At 35.0% G+C, this 14,441-nt stretch overlaps 2 protein-coding genes across 2 annotated transcripts; both read left to right on the top strand.

The window, feature by feature from the left end:
- Positions 1–266: 266 nt before the first annotated feature.
- LOC133871684 (aspartic proteinase CDR1-like) lies at positions 267–1,538 on the top strand. The gene has a single exon (XM_062309107.1). The coding sequence runs from the start codon at positions 267–269 to the stop codon at positions 1,536–1,538; it is 1,272 nt and encodes a 423-aa protein (XP_062165091.1).
- A 3,164-nt stretch (positions 1,539–4,702) lies between these two features.
- Positions 4,703–11,510, top strand: LOC133870696 (la-related protein 1C-like). Its single transcript, XM_062307881.1, has 6 exons — positions 4,703–5,505; positions 5,926–6,514; positions 6,630–6,771; positions 6,890–6,980; positions 10,176–10,247; positions 10,498–11,510. Exons 1-6 carry the CDS (start codon positions 5,035–5,037, stop codon positions 10,780–10,782), a joined length of 1,650 nt encoding a protein of 549 aa, XP_062163865.1. The 5' UTR covers positions 4,703–5,034; the 3' UTR covers positions 10,783–11,510.
- Positions 11,511–14,441: the final 2,931 nt, after the last annotated feature.

Here is a 14,441-nt window from a genome sequence, read left to right as displayed (position 1 = left end):
CAACCAAATTATTCATAATTTTACAAAATTAGTGCCTACGCAATCATGGTGTTAGAAATATTCAGATTTATTTTCTTGTTTGCCCGATTTCACAATCCGATTCTATTGTGATTATTTGTCATTCAAAGAACAAATCATATAATGATCTATTTTCTTTAATTGTATTTTCTATTCTAAGTGTCTTATTCAATTATAAATAGGCTTGGTTGTCTTTGTGTTTACATCAAAATATACCATTTAGAAAGCTTTTATTCTCTAAATTATATATGGGAGGCAATCATGTCACATTTCCTTCACAATTGGTCATTGTGTCTATTCTTTCCAATTATCTAATATGGTTTTTGGCTACAGCTAGCGGGTTTACTGTTGAGTTAATTCGACGAGACTCTCCCAAATATCCATTCTACAATGCTAATCAGACTCCTAAAGAGCAGTTGAATGCATTATCCCCGAAAGTCCATCCAAGTACCGCCCAATCAGAAGTAAGAAGATACGAATATCAACATCTCCTGAAGCTCTCTATGGGATCACCATCGATAGACATCTATGGCATTGTCGATACAGGGAGTGACCTTATTTGGACACAATGTGTACCTTGTGTTGGCTGCTACGAGCAGATTTATCCACTCTTCGATCCTTCAAAGTCCTCAACATATTCTGGCATTTCTTGTGAATCCAAGCAATGTCATCTACTAAAGCGTGTCACATGTTCTTCTGAAAATATTTGCAAGTATGCTTACGGGTATGTAGACGGTTCCTTAACCCAAGGTGTTTTGGCCAAAGAAACTATTGCCATGACTTCCACCTCGGGGGAAAAGGTTTCCTTAGACATTGTTTTTGGGTGCGGTCACAACGATACGGGAACTTTCAATGACCATGAGATGGGAATCATTGGGTTAGGAGGATGGACACTGTCCTTTATTTCTCAAATGGCTTCCACCTTTGGCGGCAAGAAGTTCTCCCATTGCTTTTCGCCATTTGGTACTGATCCTAACATTACAAGCAAGATGAGTTTTGGCAATGGAAGTGAAGTTTTTGGTGATGGTGTGGTTTCAACACCTTTAATATCTAAAAATAACGTCCCTTGGTATTTTGTCACACTAAGAGGAATTAGTGTCGGGGATAAATATTTGCACTATAACCTTTCAGGTACGGTTTCCGTTGGAAACGTGCTTCTTGATTCAGGAACTCCGCCAATGTATCTGCCACAAGACTTTCACGACCGCTTGGTGGCAGAAGTGAAGCAGCAGATTCCATTGGAACCCATTTCGGAATATCTTCCGAGGCTTTGCTATATAAGTGAAAATAATCTCGACGGACCAATTTTGACTGTCCATTTTGAGGGCGCTGACGTGTTGTTAATGCCCATACACACCTTTCCAGCTAAAAATGGGATTTCTTGCTTTGAAGTGTATCCTCGTGATAGTAGTGTTGATGGATCTATAATATATGGAAACTATGCGCAATCAAATTTCTTGATCGGGTATGATATGGAAAAAATGACAATCTCTTTCAAGCCTACTGATTGTACCAAATAGTAATGTTGGTCAGTTTCTCGTTGGCGAATTCTAGCTTGGTCTCAACTACTACCCATTTAATGTCTTGTAACACATAATATATCGATCATTACGAGAAGTATTTGATTTGTTTCGAGAGTTCTAAAAAAAATATTCATTAACTTTAAAAAATGTGTGAAATCTAGTAATGCTGGAAATTATACCTTTATGTCACAATTATTTGACTCCAAAGACTTGACAGTGCTAATTAGGACAAAATTTATGACATTGCCGCTTTAGCAAAATGAGATAGTGGTGAGATAAAAATATAATTTATAACTTTATTTCTTTAAATATGTTTGGTATTGCAAATAAAAAACACTTTTACATGTGACCCAACTACTCTAAAACACCGATATGCTTCTATTGATTATACCATGTGGAAATGTTTATTTTTTATTATTATTTAAATTATATACAAGTTTGGTTTTGGATTTTATTTGAGAAATGATATATTTTTCAAAAAAAAAAAAAATCAAAAATTGATTTCCAAATGACGTGTCACCATCCCATGAAATCTAAGATCTCACGGGAGATCTAAGATCTTGTGGAAATGTTTTATTTTTTTATTATTATTTAAATTATGTACAAGTTTGGTTTTGGATTTTATTTGAGAAATGATATATTTCTCAATTTTTTTTTTCAAAAATTGATTTCATGACGTGTCACCATCTGAGATCTCATGGCGACCGATGTGGCAAGCTTGTCGATACAGAGCTGATATTATGTCTATGACATGTTAAATGTGGCGCATGTGGCAGACGAATAACTATTAATTTTGATTGTAAAATAATAAAGGGATTAATATAACCTAAAACATAAGATTTGTATTGATCGACTCCCGTGCCTTTTGTACATATCTTTTTTATATATTGAAATTTTTTATAAGTTGTATTATACTTTATCTAAAAATAAATAAATAAAAATAACGTAAAAGACTATAACTAGGATTCTAGGACACAAAGTTCTACTTCTCCTAGCCAACTTGATTGCAGTCTCCTTTGTCTAGTGGATCTCCTTTGGTGGTTCAACGCATGATGACTTCTGCTTAGATAATTTTGTTGCAATAGGGATTTATTTGAAACTTGAACAAAATTCTATTACAAGCCCCTCACCCTTTTTGTCAAGCATTTTTTTGATTGCACTGTGTGATTGTTTTAGGCCAGGCCTCTATGGACCTATATGGATTCATTGGAGTTACTGCCTGGGCTTCGGGCTCTTGTTGAGCCCATTCTCCTATATTTATTCGCTAATGGGCTACTGGCTATGATGAACTTGAATGTGATAGTGACAACAATCATGATTTGCATTTATTTCATTACTAATTTTTATCGCGCGGTTTAGATATTATAATTTCTATTTTTAAATTTTTTATAAATTGACATGATAATTAATGTGACATTTAATATATAACTACTAAAATGTGGACTGTCATGTGAGAATTTACAAAACATTTACCATATTTATAAATTAACATGATAGTTTATGTGACACTTGCTATGTCAGCCACTAAGATATAAATTATCACGTGACAATTATTTTAATAAAATGTGAATTTTTACGTGAGTTTATAAGAAATTATAATAATAATAATAATAAAAAATTATAGTCCTTTTGCATTTTTTTAATTTTTATTAGTATGAATATCTTTTGTGGAAATATAAGCTTCAAAATTCACCATAAATAGTTTACGTGAGAATTGTGATTCTCAATAACCTAAATGTACAAATTTCCAAGAAGAAAATTAACACCAATTCAATGGGCGTTGGGATTCCCTTCCACTATTTTCGCTTGATAATGACTCGCCTGCCAATTACTTTATTGTTTGCATTCAACCGCATAAAATTGTTGTATTACTTAATATACCCTTTCAATCTTATGAAATTTGAAATGATATCAATTTAATAATATATTAAAAATTGAATATGTTGGTGGTGAAATAAAAAATACTAGTCAACCATGTAATTCTTAAACGTATATAAGAATAAGAATAGGAGATATCAAAGACAGAAAGAATAATTATATTACCAATCGCATTAAAAAATATGTGCAAGAAAAAAACTAAGGATATCTTACCTAGTTACCAACCACTCATATATGCATATTGGCTATTTATATAAGAACTTTACTTCAACCAAGCTTGTATTTTAATTGTTGAGTAAGATTACAAGTCTACATCAAAAAAGTTTGGACTAATATTAGCTAACAAGGGAATCGTGAAAATAAATATTTTAGCAAAAATCAAGTAACTAAGTGCGGTGACAAGAACATTTTTTAGGAGGTGCTTTAGTTTGAAAAAGTGTTTTGGTATGATATAAATCCGAAAAGTGTTTTTATGTCTTTAGGAGTGTTTTGTGTAATAGTGAAAATCATCTCAGTTGTAAAGCACTAGGGAATGTGTTCAAATACCACAATGTGAATCACTAATTTCTGATTAGTGTTAGCCACATTGGGTCTCAATGATGTCTTGGTGGGACTGTGTTAGACTATGACTAAATTAGTTTTGAAGAAGCGCATGAAGTTCTTTGTTGTATAGGTCCATCCTGAGCAATTTTCAGTGGGTATGTGCTACCATGATAACGCCCAGATAGAGTAGTTACAGTTGGTCGTCCCTCGTGCCCTTTAAATTAGGAAAAAAAAAAAAATGAACTAAGGTGTGGTGACAAAAACTTATTTTAGAGAGCTTTTTGAGTTTTTAGTTTGAAAGTGTTTTGATGCAACGATAATTTAAAATTTTCTTTTGTATTTTCATGAATATTTTTGTATTTTGAGTGGTTTTTTTTTTTAATGTTTTGTTTAAAAATCACAAAACAAAAATTTTAAGAAACATAGTTCGTACGTACATTTATTGTGATGAAGTTTCTTTCTATAAACCCTAAGTCAACTATGTCTTATAATATACCTCAATTCCAACTCTTTATTTAATACATGACAAGTAAGATAAACATTAAGGGAAAAAAGAAAAAAGAAAAAAGAAAAAAGAGCCGCAAAAGAAGTTCTACTTCTAAACAGGTTAGGCGAGGATAGTTTTGTAATTTTAAAAAGTAACAGATGGGCTTGAAATGAAAGTACAAAGGGCGTGGTCAAAAAATAAATAGAAGTTGGGGTTTTTTGTAAATTAGGATTCGTAACAAAAACCTCTTTTACAAACAAGCCATTCATTGTTTTAGAGGTTAGAGAAGAGAGACGGCGAGAGAGAGGGAGAGAGAGAGAGAGAGAGGAGAATAAGATCATCGTTGTTTGGTTTTTATTTAGGCGGTTGCTCGTGCGTTCCACGTGCAAGATCCGTCTCTAGTTTGATTATTGTCGTTTGCATTCTTAGTTAGGAGAAGCCCTAATCCCCTCGCTCTCTCTCGATTCTAATTTGATTAATTAATCCGTTAATTACTTTTGTTAACGATTTTTGTTTTATATATAATACTGAATCAATCTCTCTCTGCAATTTTGTTTTCTGAACTCCAAAAGTCCGAATTTTGGAATGGCTACCACTGCCGATTCTCCGTCTAGTCCTGCGGTTCCCGGCGGCGGTAGCGGAGAGAGTAACAGTCCCCAGTTCCGGCGAAAGAATCTACCGTCTCCGCGGGCCCGGGTTGTTCGAGGTGAATCCGAATCAATCTCTGCCGTTCATCAGTATTCGTCTTCGTCATCGTCCCCGACTTCTCAGGTGGAACCAACACCGTTTGCCGATTCCCCTCCTCCGAAGACGGCTTCGCCGTCGCCACCGCCGGATAACGCCTTGTCCGTTGAGGGTTCTGATGCCAACAGCGGCAATGCGGCTCGGCCGAAGAAGCTGGCTTGGAACAAACCCTCGAACGGCGTCGTCGAGGTCGGACCCGTGATGGGTGCGGTCTCTTGGCCCGCATTATCGGAGTCCACTAAGGCTTCGCCTAAATCGTCAGCTGATTCGGCTTCGAAAACTGTCAACGATGCATTAGTCCCCAGTTCTCAGGTTTGATTTCAATAGTTTTCTCTCTAATTCCATGTTTGGTTTCTAAGAAAAGAGAGGCAGAGAGTGGATAAAAAAGGAATCTTGAATTTAGTCAGGTGTTTGTTTCCCGCGAAACCTAAGCAAAAGGAAAGACAACTGAATCCTGAATATTATGTTTCATGTGTTTTTTTTTCTTTTCTTTTCCTTTTCTGTTGAAGGGTTTCCTATAATGAAAAACTTACCTTATTGAGCCAAATAGCTGTTGGGGGCGTTTTAGGTTTTGTCAGGAATCAAGCAATGGAAAATACATCAGATTCAGAATTAGAATTTCCATTTTTTTTTCTTCTACATATTCTTTGAAACTTGTTATTCTTATTTGAAGGTAGATATTATATAGTGATTACTAATACTCTCAGTGATTTACCTCGTGTTATCTAATAGGGACCTGTTACCCCACATTCACCCCAGAAACAAGCTACTACAAATGCAAACCCTAATTCTACCACAAACCATACAATGCCGGTTCGACAGAGACCTATGAAGCGTGGCGGTGGTGGCAACACCAGGGGTGGGCCTGCACAAAGTGGCTTCACTCATCCTCCACCAGCGCCACCGCCACCACCACCGCCGTTTCCTGTATTTCAGCTACCTCCCACTGGCTATCCTAATCTGGTACCGGGAGTGCCTGATCCTTCTCATAGAGAGTTTCCTTATAGAGGCAATAATTGGGAAACCAGACCAGCTGGAGGATTTGTGTCTCAATCACATTCTGTGAATGATCATCGGAATTCCTCCCGTAGGGGAAACTTTGGGCCCCACCAGCGTGGAGATGGTGCCTACCATAACAATCATGGGGGCAGGCGTGATCAGGATCGTGGAAATTATGGGAATGCCAGAGATGTTCACTTGCAGCCACAGAGAGGTCCTATGAGGGGCTTCGTGAGGCCTCCACCACCTAACACAGGAGGCTTTGTTACCCCCCCGCCTGTGAGACCCTACGTGAACGTGAACCCCATGGGTGGTTTTCCCGGTGAGTTTGTTTTTTCTTTTGCTTGGAATGTGTTGTTGTTATGAGATTTTTTTTCTTTTGATAATATATGTTTTTATTATGCAAATGTGGAACTGATGTCTCTATTATTTTACAGAGTTTTACTATATACCTCCATTGACGATGGAGCACTTTAGGCCATTCATTGCTCCTCATGCACCACCTCCTGCATTGTTTATCCCTGTTGCAGAACCTCCTCTGCCTACTTTGTTAGTCAACCAGATAGATTACTATTTCAGGTACTTTGACATTATCAGCCTTTCTTCCTGGATGATTTTACTATACGAATACAGTTTAACATCTGATCTATAGTATATTCTAAATTAACTACTATTACCCTTGATTTATTCATTACAGCGATGCTAATTTGGTAAAAGACAATTTTTTGAGGTCAAACATGGATGATCAGGGCTGGGTTCCAATTGATTTAATAGCAAGCTTTCCTCGTGTAAGTTTTCTTATGGTTAAGCAATTAACGTTTCTGTTAATATGAATTGCTTATTTTTGGGACACCTAATATTTGCCCATCTCTCAAGGATATTGACCTTTTCTGGTTAAGTGTAAAATTTGGTGGTAGTTGACCATGTCAGCTATCAAATAGCACTATAATCAAGGTAAGTTTTAATGTTACCTTATCCTTGAACTGTGTTAGGCAACTGTTTCTAGATGATCGTCTTGGAACTTAGAAGGCGCCCTTGAAACTAATGCATTAGTTGTCACTTGTTGCCTTATTTGAACTGGTGTGAGGAGGTTTGGTCAAGTATATTGTAATGGCTTATGGTTTTAGTAACACAAAACATTGGAACTAAACTATGCTAGTCTAGGAGATCTAGTCTGACTCTAGTTATTGGTTGCATAGAGTAGTTATTTCTGTAGAACAAAGTTAGCACCTATACTTGATATATTTAGTAAAATGTTAGGAACCCTAAAAATTAGGCTCTCTTCTGGTTAGCTTTGGAATATGGAAGGCTTAGGTACCTAGAGTGCTTTCTTGTTTACTTCTCATTCTCTCAGGCACTGTTCACGATACTATTCAAAATACCGGTCATCGTTTTGAAGATTCTACTTTCTGGAAATCCTTTGATCTTAAATCCTTAACCCTTTTGGAAGATATTTGAACCCATAAACCCTACAATTTTCCATATTGTAACCGCCAAATAAACCGGGAAACAACTTCAAAAATATCAAATCTTGTTGCTGCCACAAAAATTCCTGCTATCTGTTTGCTTCAAGGGACAGTCCTCTTCACCTTTTAGCCCTATCTTTTCCTAACATAATTCTTTATACAAACACTAAAGATATCGTATTCTTTATACAAACACTAAAGATATTGTTCTATAATCCCTAGCTCTAAAATCCTAACGTTCCAGCCCTAAGGCTCACCACAAACACACGTAAACAGATTTGTCTAAACCTATCCTATGTGATGGAGACTTGGTCTGCTTTTTGTTTTCTGAAACCCGCTTGTAGCAACAATTATTATGCTTAATGTTGGAAACCAATCTTTTTCTCAGGTATTTTTGAGCAATTTGGTTGCAGTTTAGCTAAGTGATTATGATATATAAGAGTTCACAAGTTAAATATTTAGAAATGGTTTTGTTGTTATTAGATATCCAAATACTTTTCTTGGCTCACCAATTCACCCTTAATGAGATTAATTAAAGATGCTTTCAAATCTGGTTATAACCTCATGTAAAATGCTGCTTTTGATCTGCAAGATAGAGAGTGAGATGAGTAGATACGATCATTGGATTTAAAGTTTTTGGATTTAGTTATTCTTTGGCATTAAATTATTGATGTCCACGCATAAAGTTTGATTTTGTTATGTACCACTGGGCATTCATCAGGTGTAAGCCTCTCTCTTCCTTTAAACCATTCTCCTAATATGAATACTATGCATTTTTTTTATTATAATGGTTAGTAATTACTTTCCTTCTCGATCTCCAATGCCCTGCCAATATTTTTCTATTTTGTGATTTCTGGTATGAGAATTCTCCTCCTCCACATCCAAAACTAATGATGAAACCACCAGCTGCCCTTACTCTGGCAATGCCACTAGTACCTATCTCCTTTGCTGTTGGGATCTTTGCATAAGAGGGAAGGAAAGAATTTGGCATTGGTGTTGAAGATGTAGGTGAAGATTTGTTTTAACAAAATCTAAATACATTATAGACCTACTTTTATATGTTTCGGAGGTACATTATATCTTCTGATTATTATTAAGTTGGTGGTGAAAGGTTATGTGCTTAATTGTTAAGAGTTGGCTTTAGATTCAGATGTTCAAGTCATATTGTCTACGTGCTTTTTTCAAGTCATATCTTGTGGCACATGGTGACAGAGAGGTGTGAGTGTGTCTGGGTTTGTGAAACTGTGTTTGAATGTTAGAAACTTTCTCTTGCCAATGAGCCAACTAGTGCCTCACTCTTTTCTTCAGGCGCTCATGTGCTTGGATGATTGTGAGTATTTAGGCATAGGTTGTTAATGCAGTGGGCTAACAGTAGAAAGTGAATTACTATTTGAGAAGTTGGGTTTTGCCTGATAATTTGCATGTCTGTAAATACAAGGTAGAACCTTTGTGCTTTACAAACTGTTTTTCCTTGTCTGTCCGGAGCAGCTTGTGTTTTCACTTCAGATGCATTATTTTTTGAGGCACAATCTTAAGAAAATTTGTGAAATCTACTTTATGGTTGGTTATGTTGAAATTATATGAATTTTCAATTTTGCATATAACTGCTTGTCTTTAACATAAATGACAATTTTTTTTTCGGGGGTTACTGTTTTATGTACTGCATATTTTTGCTATACCCATTATGATGAAAGCGTGTAAAACTTAGTATTTTTTTTTTTTTTAATCCTGTAATCCTGTGTCATATCCGTATTTTTCTTGTAGTTTGTCTCGATCCAAATTATGATATCTGTGCTTCGTAGGCACAGACATCATAATTTGTCAGGTTGTCAAGGATAACTTCTTTGTGATGATTTTGGACAAACTCTCTAGTTGAATCCTTTTATAGTGGTTTCTAAGTTCTATCAGCTTCTATGAGCCGTTAGTAATGGTGTTATCGATTTAAGCTGAAGCTTTGCACCTGCATCTTTTTGAAACTGCAGTGTGCAAACTTGTTGGGGAGGTTATTTAATGGTGGCTTCTGCACTATTTGACAATGTTTTCATGTGGCCTAACAAATCCTCTACTTGTGGATTGAGATTTGAAACTATGTCCGACTGCAGATACTTTTTAAATTTTAAAACTAAATGATGAGTAAGGAGTCGGGGGCCATTTTAAAATCCCTTCCAAGATCCCTGCCATATGGGACCCAAGAGTGTAACATTACTCCTTTTTATTTTTTCACCTCTACTTTGACATTCATTCTGGCCTCTCCTTCTAAATTGTGTGAATTGAACACAGGATTGAAAATAATTAAATCCCCACTCCCCTACCTCTCCCTCCCTGGCAGCCTTCACAGTGATTTGGTGGTTACTCAGAAGAGGCAAAACGTCTGAAATTTTCTCTTGATTTATTAGAAAGAATATGCTTCCCATTTCACATTTGAATCCAACTTTATTCCCATCTTTGGCTTTCCATTTCTTTCCCCGGTACCAATTGTCCTTGGATCTATCAATTTTGCTTTATGGCTCTTTGCAGGTGAAGCATTTGACAACCAACATCCAGTTGATATTGGATTCCTTGAGAACATCGACTATTGTGGAAGTACTGGTAAATTCCTTTATTCATTTTAAACTGTCTTCCTAGGAATCTTTTGCCACCTCTTATATTGGATTTATTATATGTCCTGCAACATAGTGTTGGAATTATGTTTTTGCATTCAGTTAAACACTAACATATGTGTAGTGGATTATGTATCAATGGACTACAGTACTGTACCATCGTGGAAAAGCAAGCTACAAGCTGCCGAACAACAATCATTTTGTATGGCTACTCTGAATCTCTTTTGAAATTGCTGCAGGATGACAAGGTGAGGAGGCGTAATGAGTGGAAGAAATGGATACCAGTGTCTGCTCTGCATCCCACTGATTCAGGCTCAGTTTCTCCTAATAAATCAGGCGACAACATGTCTTCTTCTTTTCAGAAGTTGACAATAGAGGAAGTGGATACAAATCAAAGTGGTGTGACAGGGAAGGCTGACCCTAACTCTGAGGCTGTTCAAGGAAGATATCTGGCTGAGTCTGTTGGCCAGTCACAACTCCCGAATGGCGAGGCTACTGAAAACACCTGCTCAAGCCAGAATTGATCAATATGTGCCCCCCCCCCAAAAAAAAAAAAAAAAAAATCAAGCACAATCCCATCAGGATAGTGCACTTCTATTTTTGGAGAGTTTCTGGAGGGAAGTGGGAAGTGAGGCTTATGTTGAAGGTGTGGGATCTTTTCTTTTGTTTACTCAGTCACATAGACTGGTTTTGGCAGTTCTTTGATGAGGCTAGTAGAGGAATACAGAATAAGAATTATCTATAAATTATTGGCTAAAGATAAAGAATGAAAAGAAAGTGAGACAGAGAGTACTTAGATGATTGGTTCAGGCAGAGGTTATTGGGTTGTATAGCTTTGTTTCGGTGTGATGTTTGTCTTTTGGGTTTCTGGTGATTTCTGGTGGCATGGGTGGGTAAAACATTTAGGAGAGCAAAACTTGGGATGTTTCCCCATAAGCGTGTTCAAATTCCTGTCTAGGGGGAACAGAGGAGGGGGAATTTGAATTGCAGAAAATCAGTGCTTGGTTGCCAGAGGAAGTGTAGTCAGACTTTGCTTGAATTTCTCCTATTTGTACTTCCCCAGACTTTTAACTCTTTTTTTTTTTCATATATTTTTTTAAAATTTATTATTTATTAGCAAATACATAATTACATTTGGCTACATTTTTTATGTACCTTTTCTTTTTCTTTTAGGAATTTTGCAAAGGTTTTGTTGGATGATAATATTTAGGCTAAAATATGTCATGGAAGGTTGGATTTACTTTTTGTTTAAGTTGTGATTGACATTGGTCTTGCATTCTTTGTTTCATGCTGCAATATTTGTGTTTGTTTAGTATATTTAGTGGTTTCCTTACTTGTGTGGAGGCATAATTTCTATGGCTGCTTCATTTGTCAAAGCTTAGTAATACTTTGCAGGTGGTAATGAAGTTTACTTCTTTTTCCATATTTCCCACTTAACAATGAGCTCGCCTAGTTTTTCACTCCCTTAGAGCATTAACATGGGGTTGAGCAAATTTGCTCTCAATTTTAGCTAAAATGTGTTAAAATCACATTTTTTTCTATGTTAGGTACCTACTTTTTCAAAGTGCCTACATTTTGCTCATTATTTTAGCTATTTACTTTAATTATTTTATTTAAATATTCTCCCTTTGCTTTTTATTAAGAGGATAGAGAATGTTAGAGATTAAAAATGCTTTGTTCTAACATCTGGTGAGTGAATGGTGCTTGTCAAATTTGGTGAGTACGGTAACAGTTTTTCAAATTGTTGAACCCGATGCAACTCTTTTTTACTCCCATTTTAACATTACAGCTAAACAAAATAACATTTGAAGCCTTTCTTGAACAAAAACAAGAGGGGAAGTGAGCAAAATAATGTTATGCATTATAAAATGAGTAATTACTTGCTACTCTGATGACAACATTTCCTTTTCACATGAATAATATGTTTCATCATAATAGATCCTTTGTTCTTTTCTTTTTTTCTTTTTTCTTTTTTTGAAATAATAGATCCATTGTTATGTGGGAAGACGAAGTGTTATTCATGAAGAAATTTTCTATATAAAAGGCCGTTAATTTTTAAGAATAGAGGGTGAAGTAAAGATAGGATAATGAATAGATGTAGGCAGGCCTCGAACTCAAGTAGATGTTTGTTCGGACTCTTGGGTCTTCGACTCTTCAATTACTATTTGTATAGGGACGAAGCAAACATGAGCTACGAATGGGCACGATCTTTAGTATAGACTTAGGTTACTTTTGATACGTTGAATGGTTATTCTAATAGAAAAATTGAAATAGCTATTGTTATTGTACATGAGGGAATGAATATTTCAAGTGTTAGATGCTTATTATATACTTTAAAACCAAGACTCTTCTATTAATAGTCATTTAACGTACCGAAAATAACATTAGTACTAAAATAATGTGGAGTAATGTTTCACTTATAACTTTTTTACAGCTTGTCACATGTTCAGCATACTATTTGAGCCATGCTATCCACTAAAAAAAAATTAACATCTTGCAATCATATACTGACACGTATCAACAAGTTGTGAAAGAGTTATAGGTCATTGTATAATAGCAATCTGATAAGACTTCCTAACCCTACTCAATTAACACTCTTGAAAAGAGAAAAAAAAAATATGATATTTTTCATAGAGAAATGTTAAAAATTATATTTTTAATCCACAAAGTGACAGTTCTAATGAGCCTTTGATTTTTATTTTTTATTTTTTTAAAAAAAAAACTCATCAAATTTCTACATTATGAAATAATTATAGAATAAAAATCTAATTTTTAGCATTACTCTTTTTAATATCATAAATGAGAGTGGCTCACCTCCAAATTGAGTTAGCTTTTATTACCTCTTATTTGTGGCTTAAATTTTATAACCTCATCTGAATGAAATCTAAAAGAGTTTAAAGACCGGCCTCCTCATTATTGACATTCCTCTTTTCCTCCTCTATCCCCCAACACCGTCACCATATATTCTCACCGTGGGATTGATGGTGAGATTTATCATGTCAGATGGGTGGTATGAAAGAGTTGAAACTACTGAAAAGTAGGAAGATTGGGACACAAGGGAGTAGAGGTAACGTAGCTATCTATATATATATATATATATATATTCCAATTTCCAAGCGTTACTCGCTTTATGGAAACAAGGGCCTTTTCATCACGATTGGTCTAATCCATGGTGTGTTTGGGCTTTTTGTTTTTGTATACCCTTCTTCCGCCAAACTCATTAGTGTTATATTGCAACCATTTTTCCACTAAGATACCCTTTCTTTTCTTTTTTCTTTTTTCTTTTTTTCCTTTTTTTTTTTCATGTTATTTAATATATTCGAGTCATTCTTTTTTTTTTTTTTTTTATTTATTTATAAAATTAACCATTGAATCTTTAGGACTCACGTGTGGATATTGCAAATCTAATGGTTGATTTTCAAAATAGGAAAATAGAGATCGGATAAAATTTCCATCCAACCTAAATTGGAGGAATTTTTTTCAACTCAATTTATTAAATTAGCATGTGTTCAACACTTATGTGATTAAAAATTACATACGTTTTTAATAAAGTATGTGATTGTTACATATATTTCCAAGAGAAATGATAGACAGGAGACGTTTGTCTATCCCCTGTCCGTCATTTTATAATAAAAAAAAATCATTTTGTTAAAAAAAAGAAAAGAAAAAATGTATAAAGAATAAGACTTTATGCATAAAGGATACATTTTTTGTTATAAAATGACGGGCGGAGACGATGAAACGTCATTTATCTATCATTTCTCTATTTCCAAAATGCATTTGAGATTTACTTGCATCATAATTACATTTATATTTAATAGATTGAGTTTTCTTCAATCTAAAGAAAACGAGAAAGAAAAAAGAAAAAAGAAAAAAAAAAGAAAGAAACAAAACAAAAAGTCCTTTTCATTTGTACCGTCTTCAGCTAACACTATTTTTGTCATTTTGGGCTTATTTGCCAAGTGAGTTCCATCTCTCACAATTGTAGAAATTCTTGCAATCTGAATAGGACGATTGTAGGAGATCCCATGAAAAGAATCGATTCAATTTCCATTGAAATATAAATGAACTATTTGTGGTAAGTTTAGATTTTACATTTAATGGTATACATAGTGTCATATCATTTAAAGATTTTAATTGATGTGGCAATGTAGGCAACATATACATTATTAGTTTTTTTGTT

This window comes from Alnus glutinosa, chromosome 6 (assembly GCF_958979055.1).
Source record: "Alnus glutinosa chromosome 6, dhAlnGlut1.1, whole genome shotgun sequence".
Lineage (NCBI taxonomy): Eukaryota > Viridiplantae > Streptophyta > Magnoliopsida > Fagales > Betulaceae > Alnus > Alnus glutinosa.
This window is presented reverse-complemented; position numbering and strand designations above follow the sequence as displayed.

Excerpts from the sequence above, each read along its gene's own strand:
- LOC133870696 (XM_062307881.1), top strand. The coding sequence starts at position 5,035 with ATGGCTACCACTGCCGATTCTCCGTCTAGTCCTGCGGTTCCCGGCGGC. Across the intron at positions 6,981-10,175 it reads TAATAGCAAGCTTTCCTCGT|GTGAAGCATTTGACAACCAA; the intron begins GTAAGTTTTCTT and ends GGCTCTTTGCAG. Across the intron at positions 10,248-10,497 it reads CGACTATTGTGGAAGTACTG|GATGACAAGGTGAGGAGGCG; the intron begins GTAAATTCCTTT and ends AAATTGCTGCAG.
- LOC133871684 (XM_062309107.1), top strand. The coding sequence starts at position 267 with ATGGGAGGCAATCATGTCACATTTCCTTCACAATTGGTCATTGTGTCT.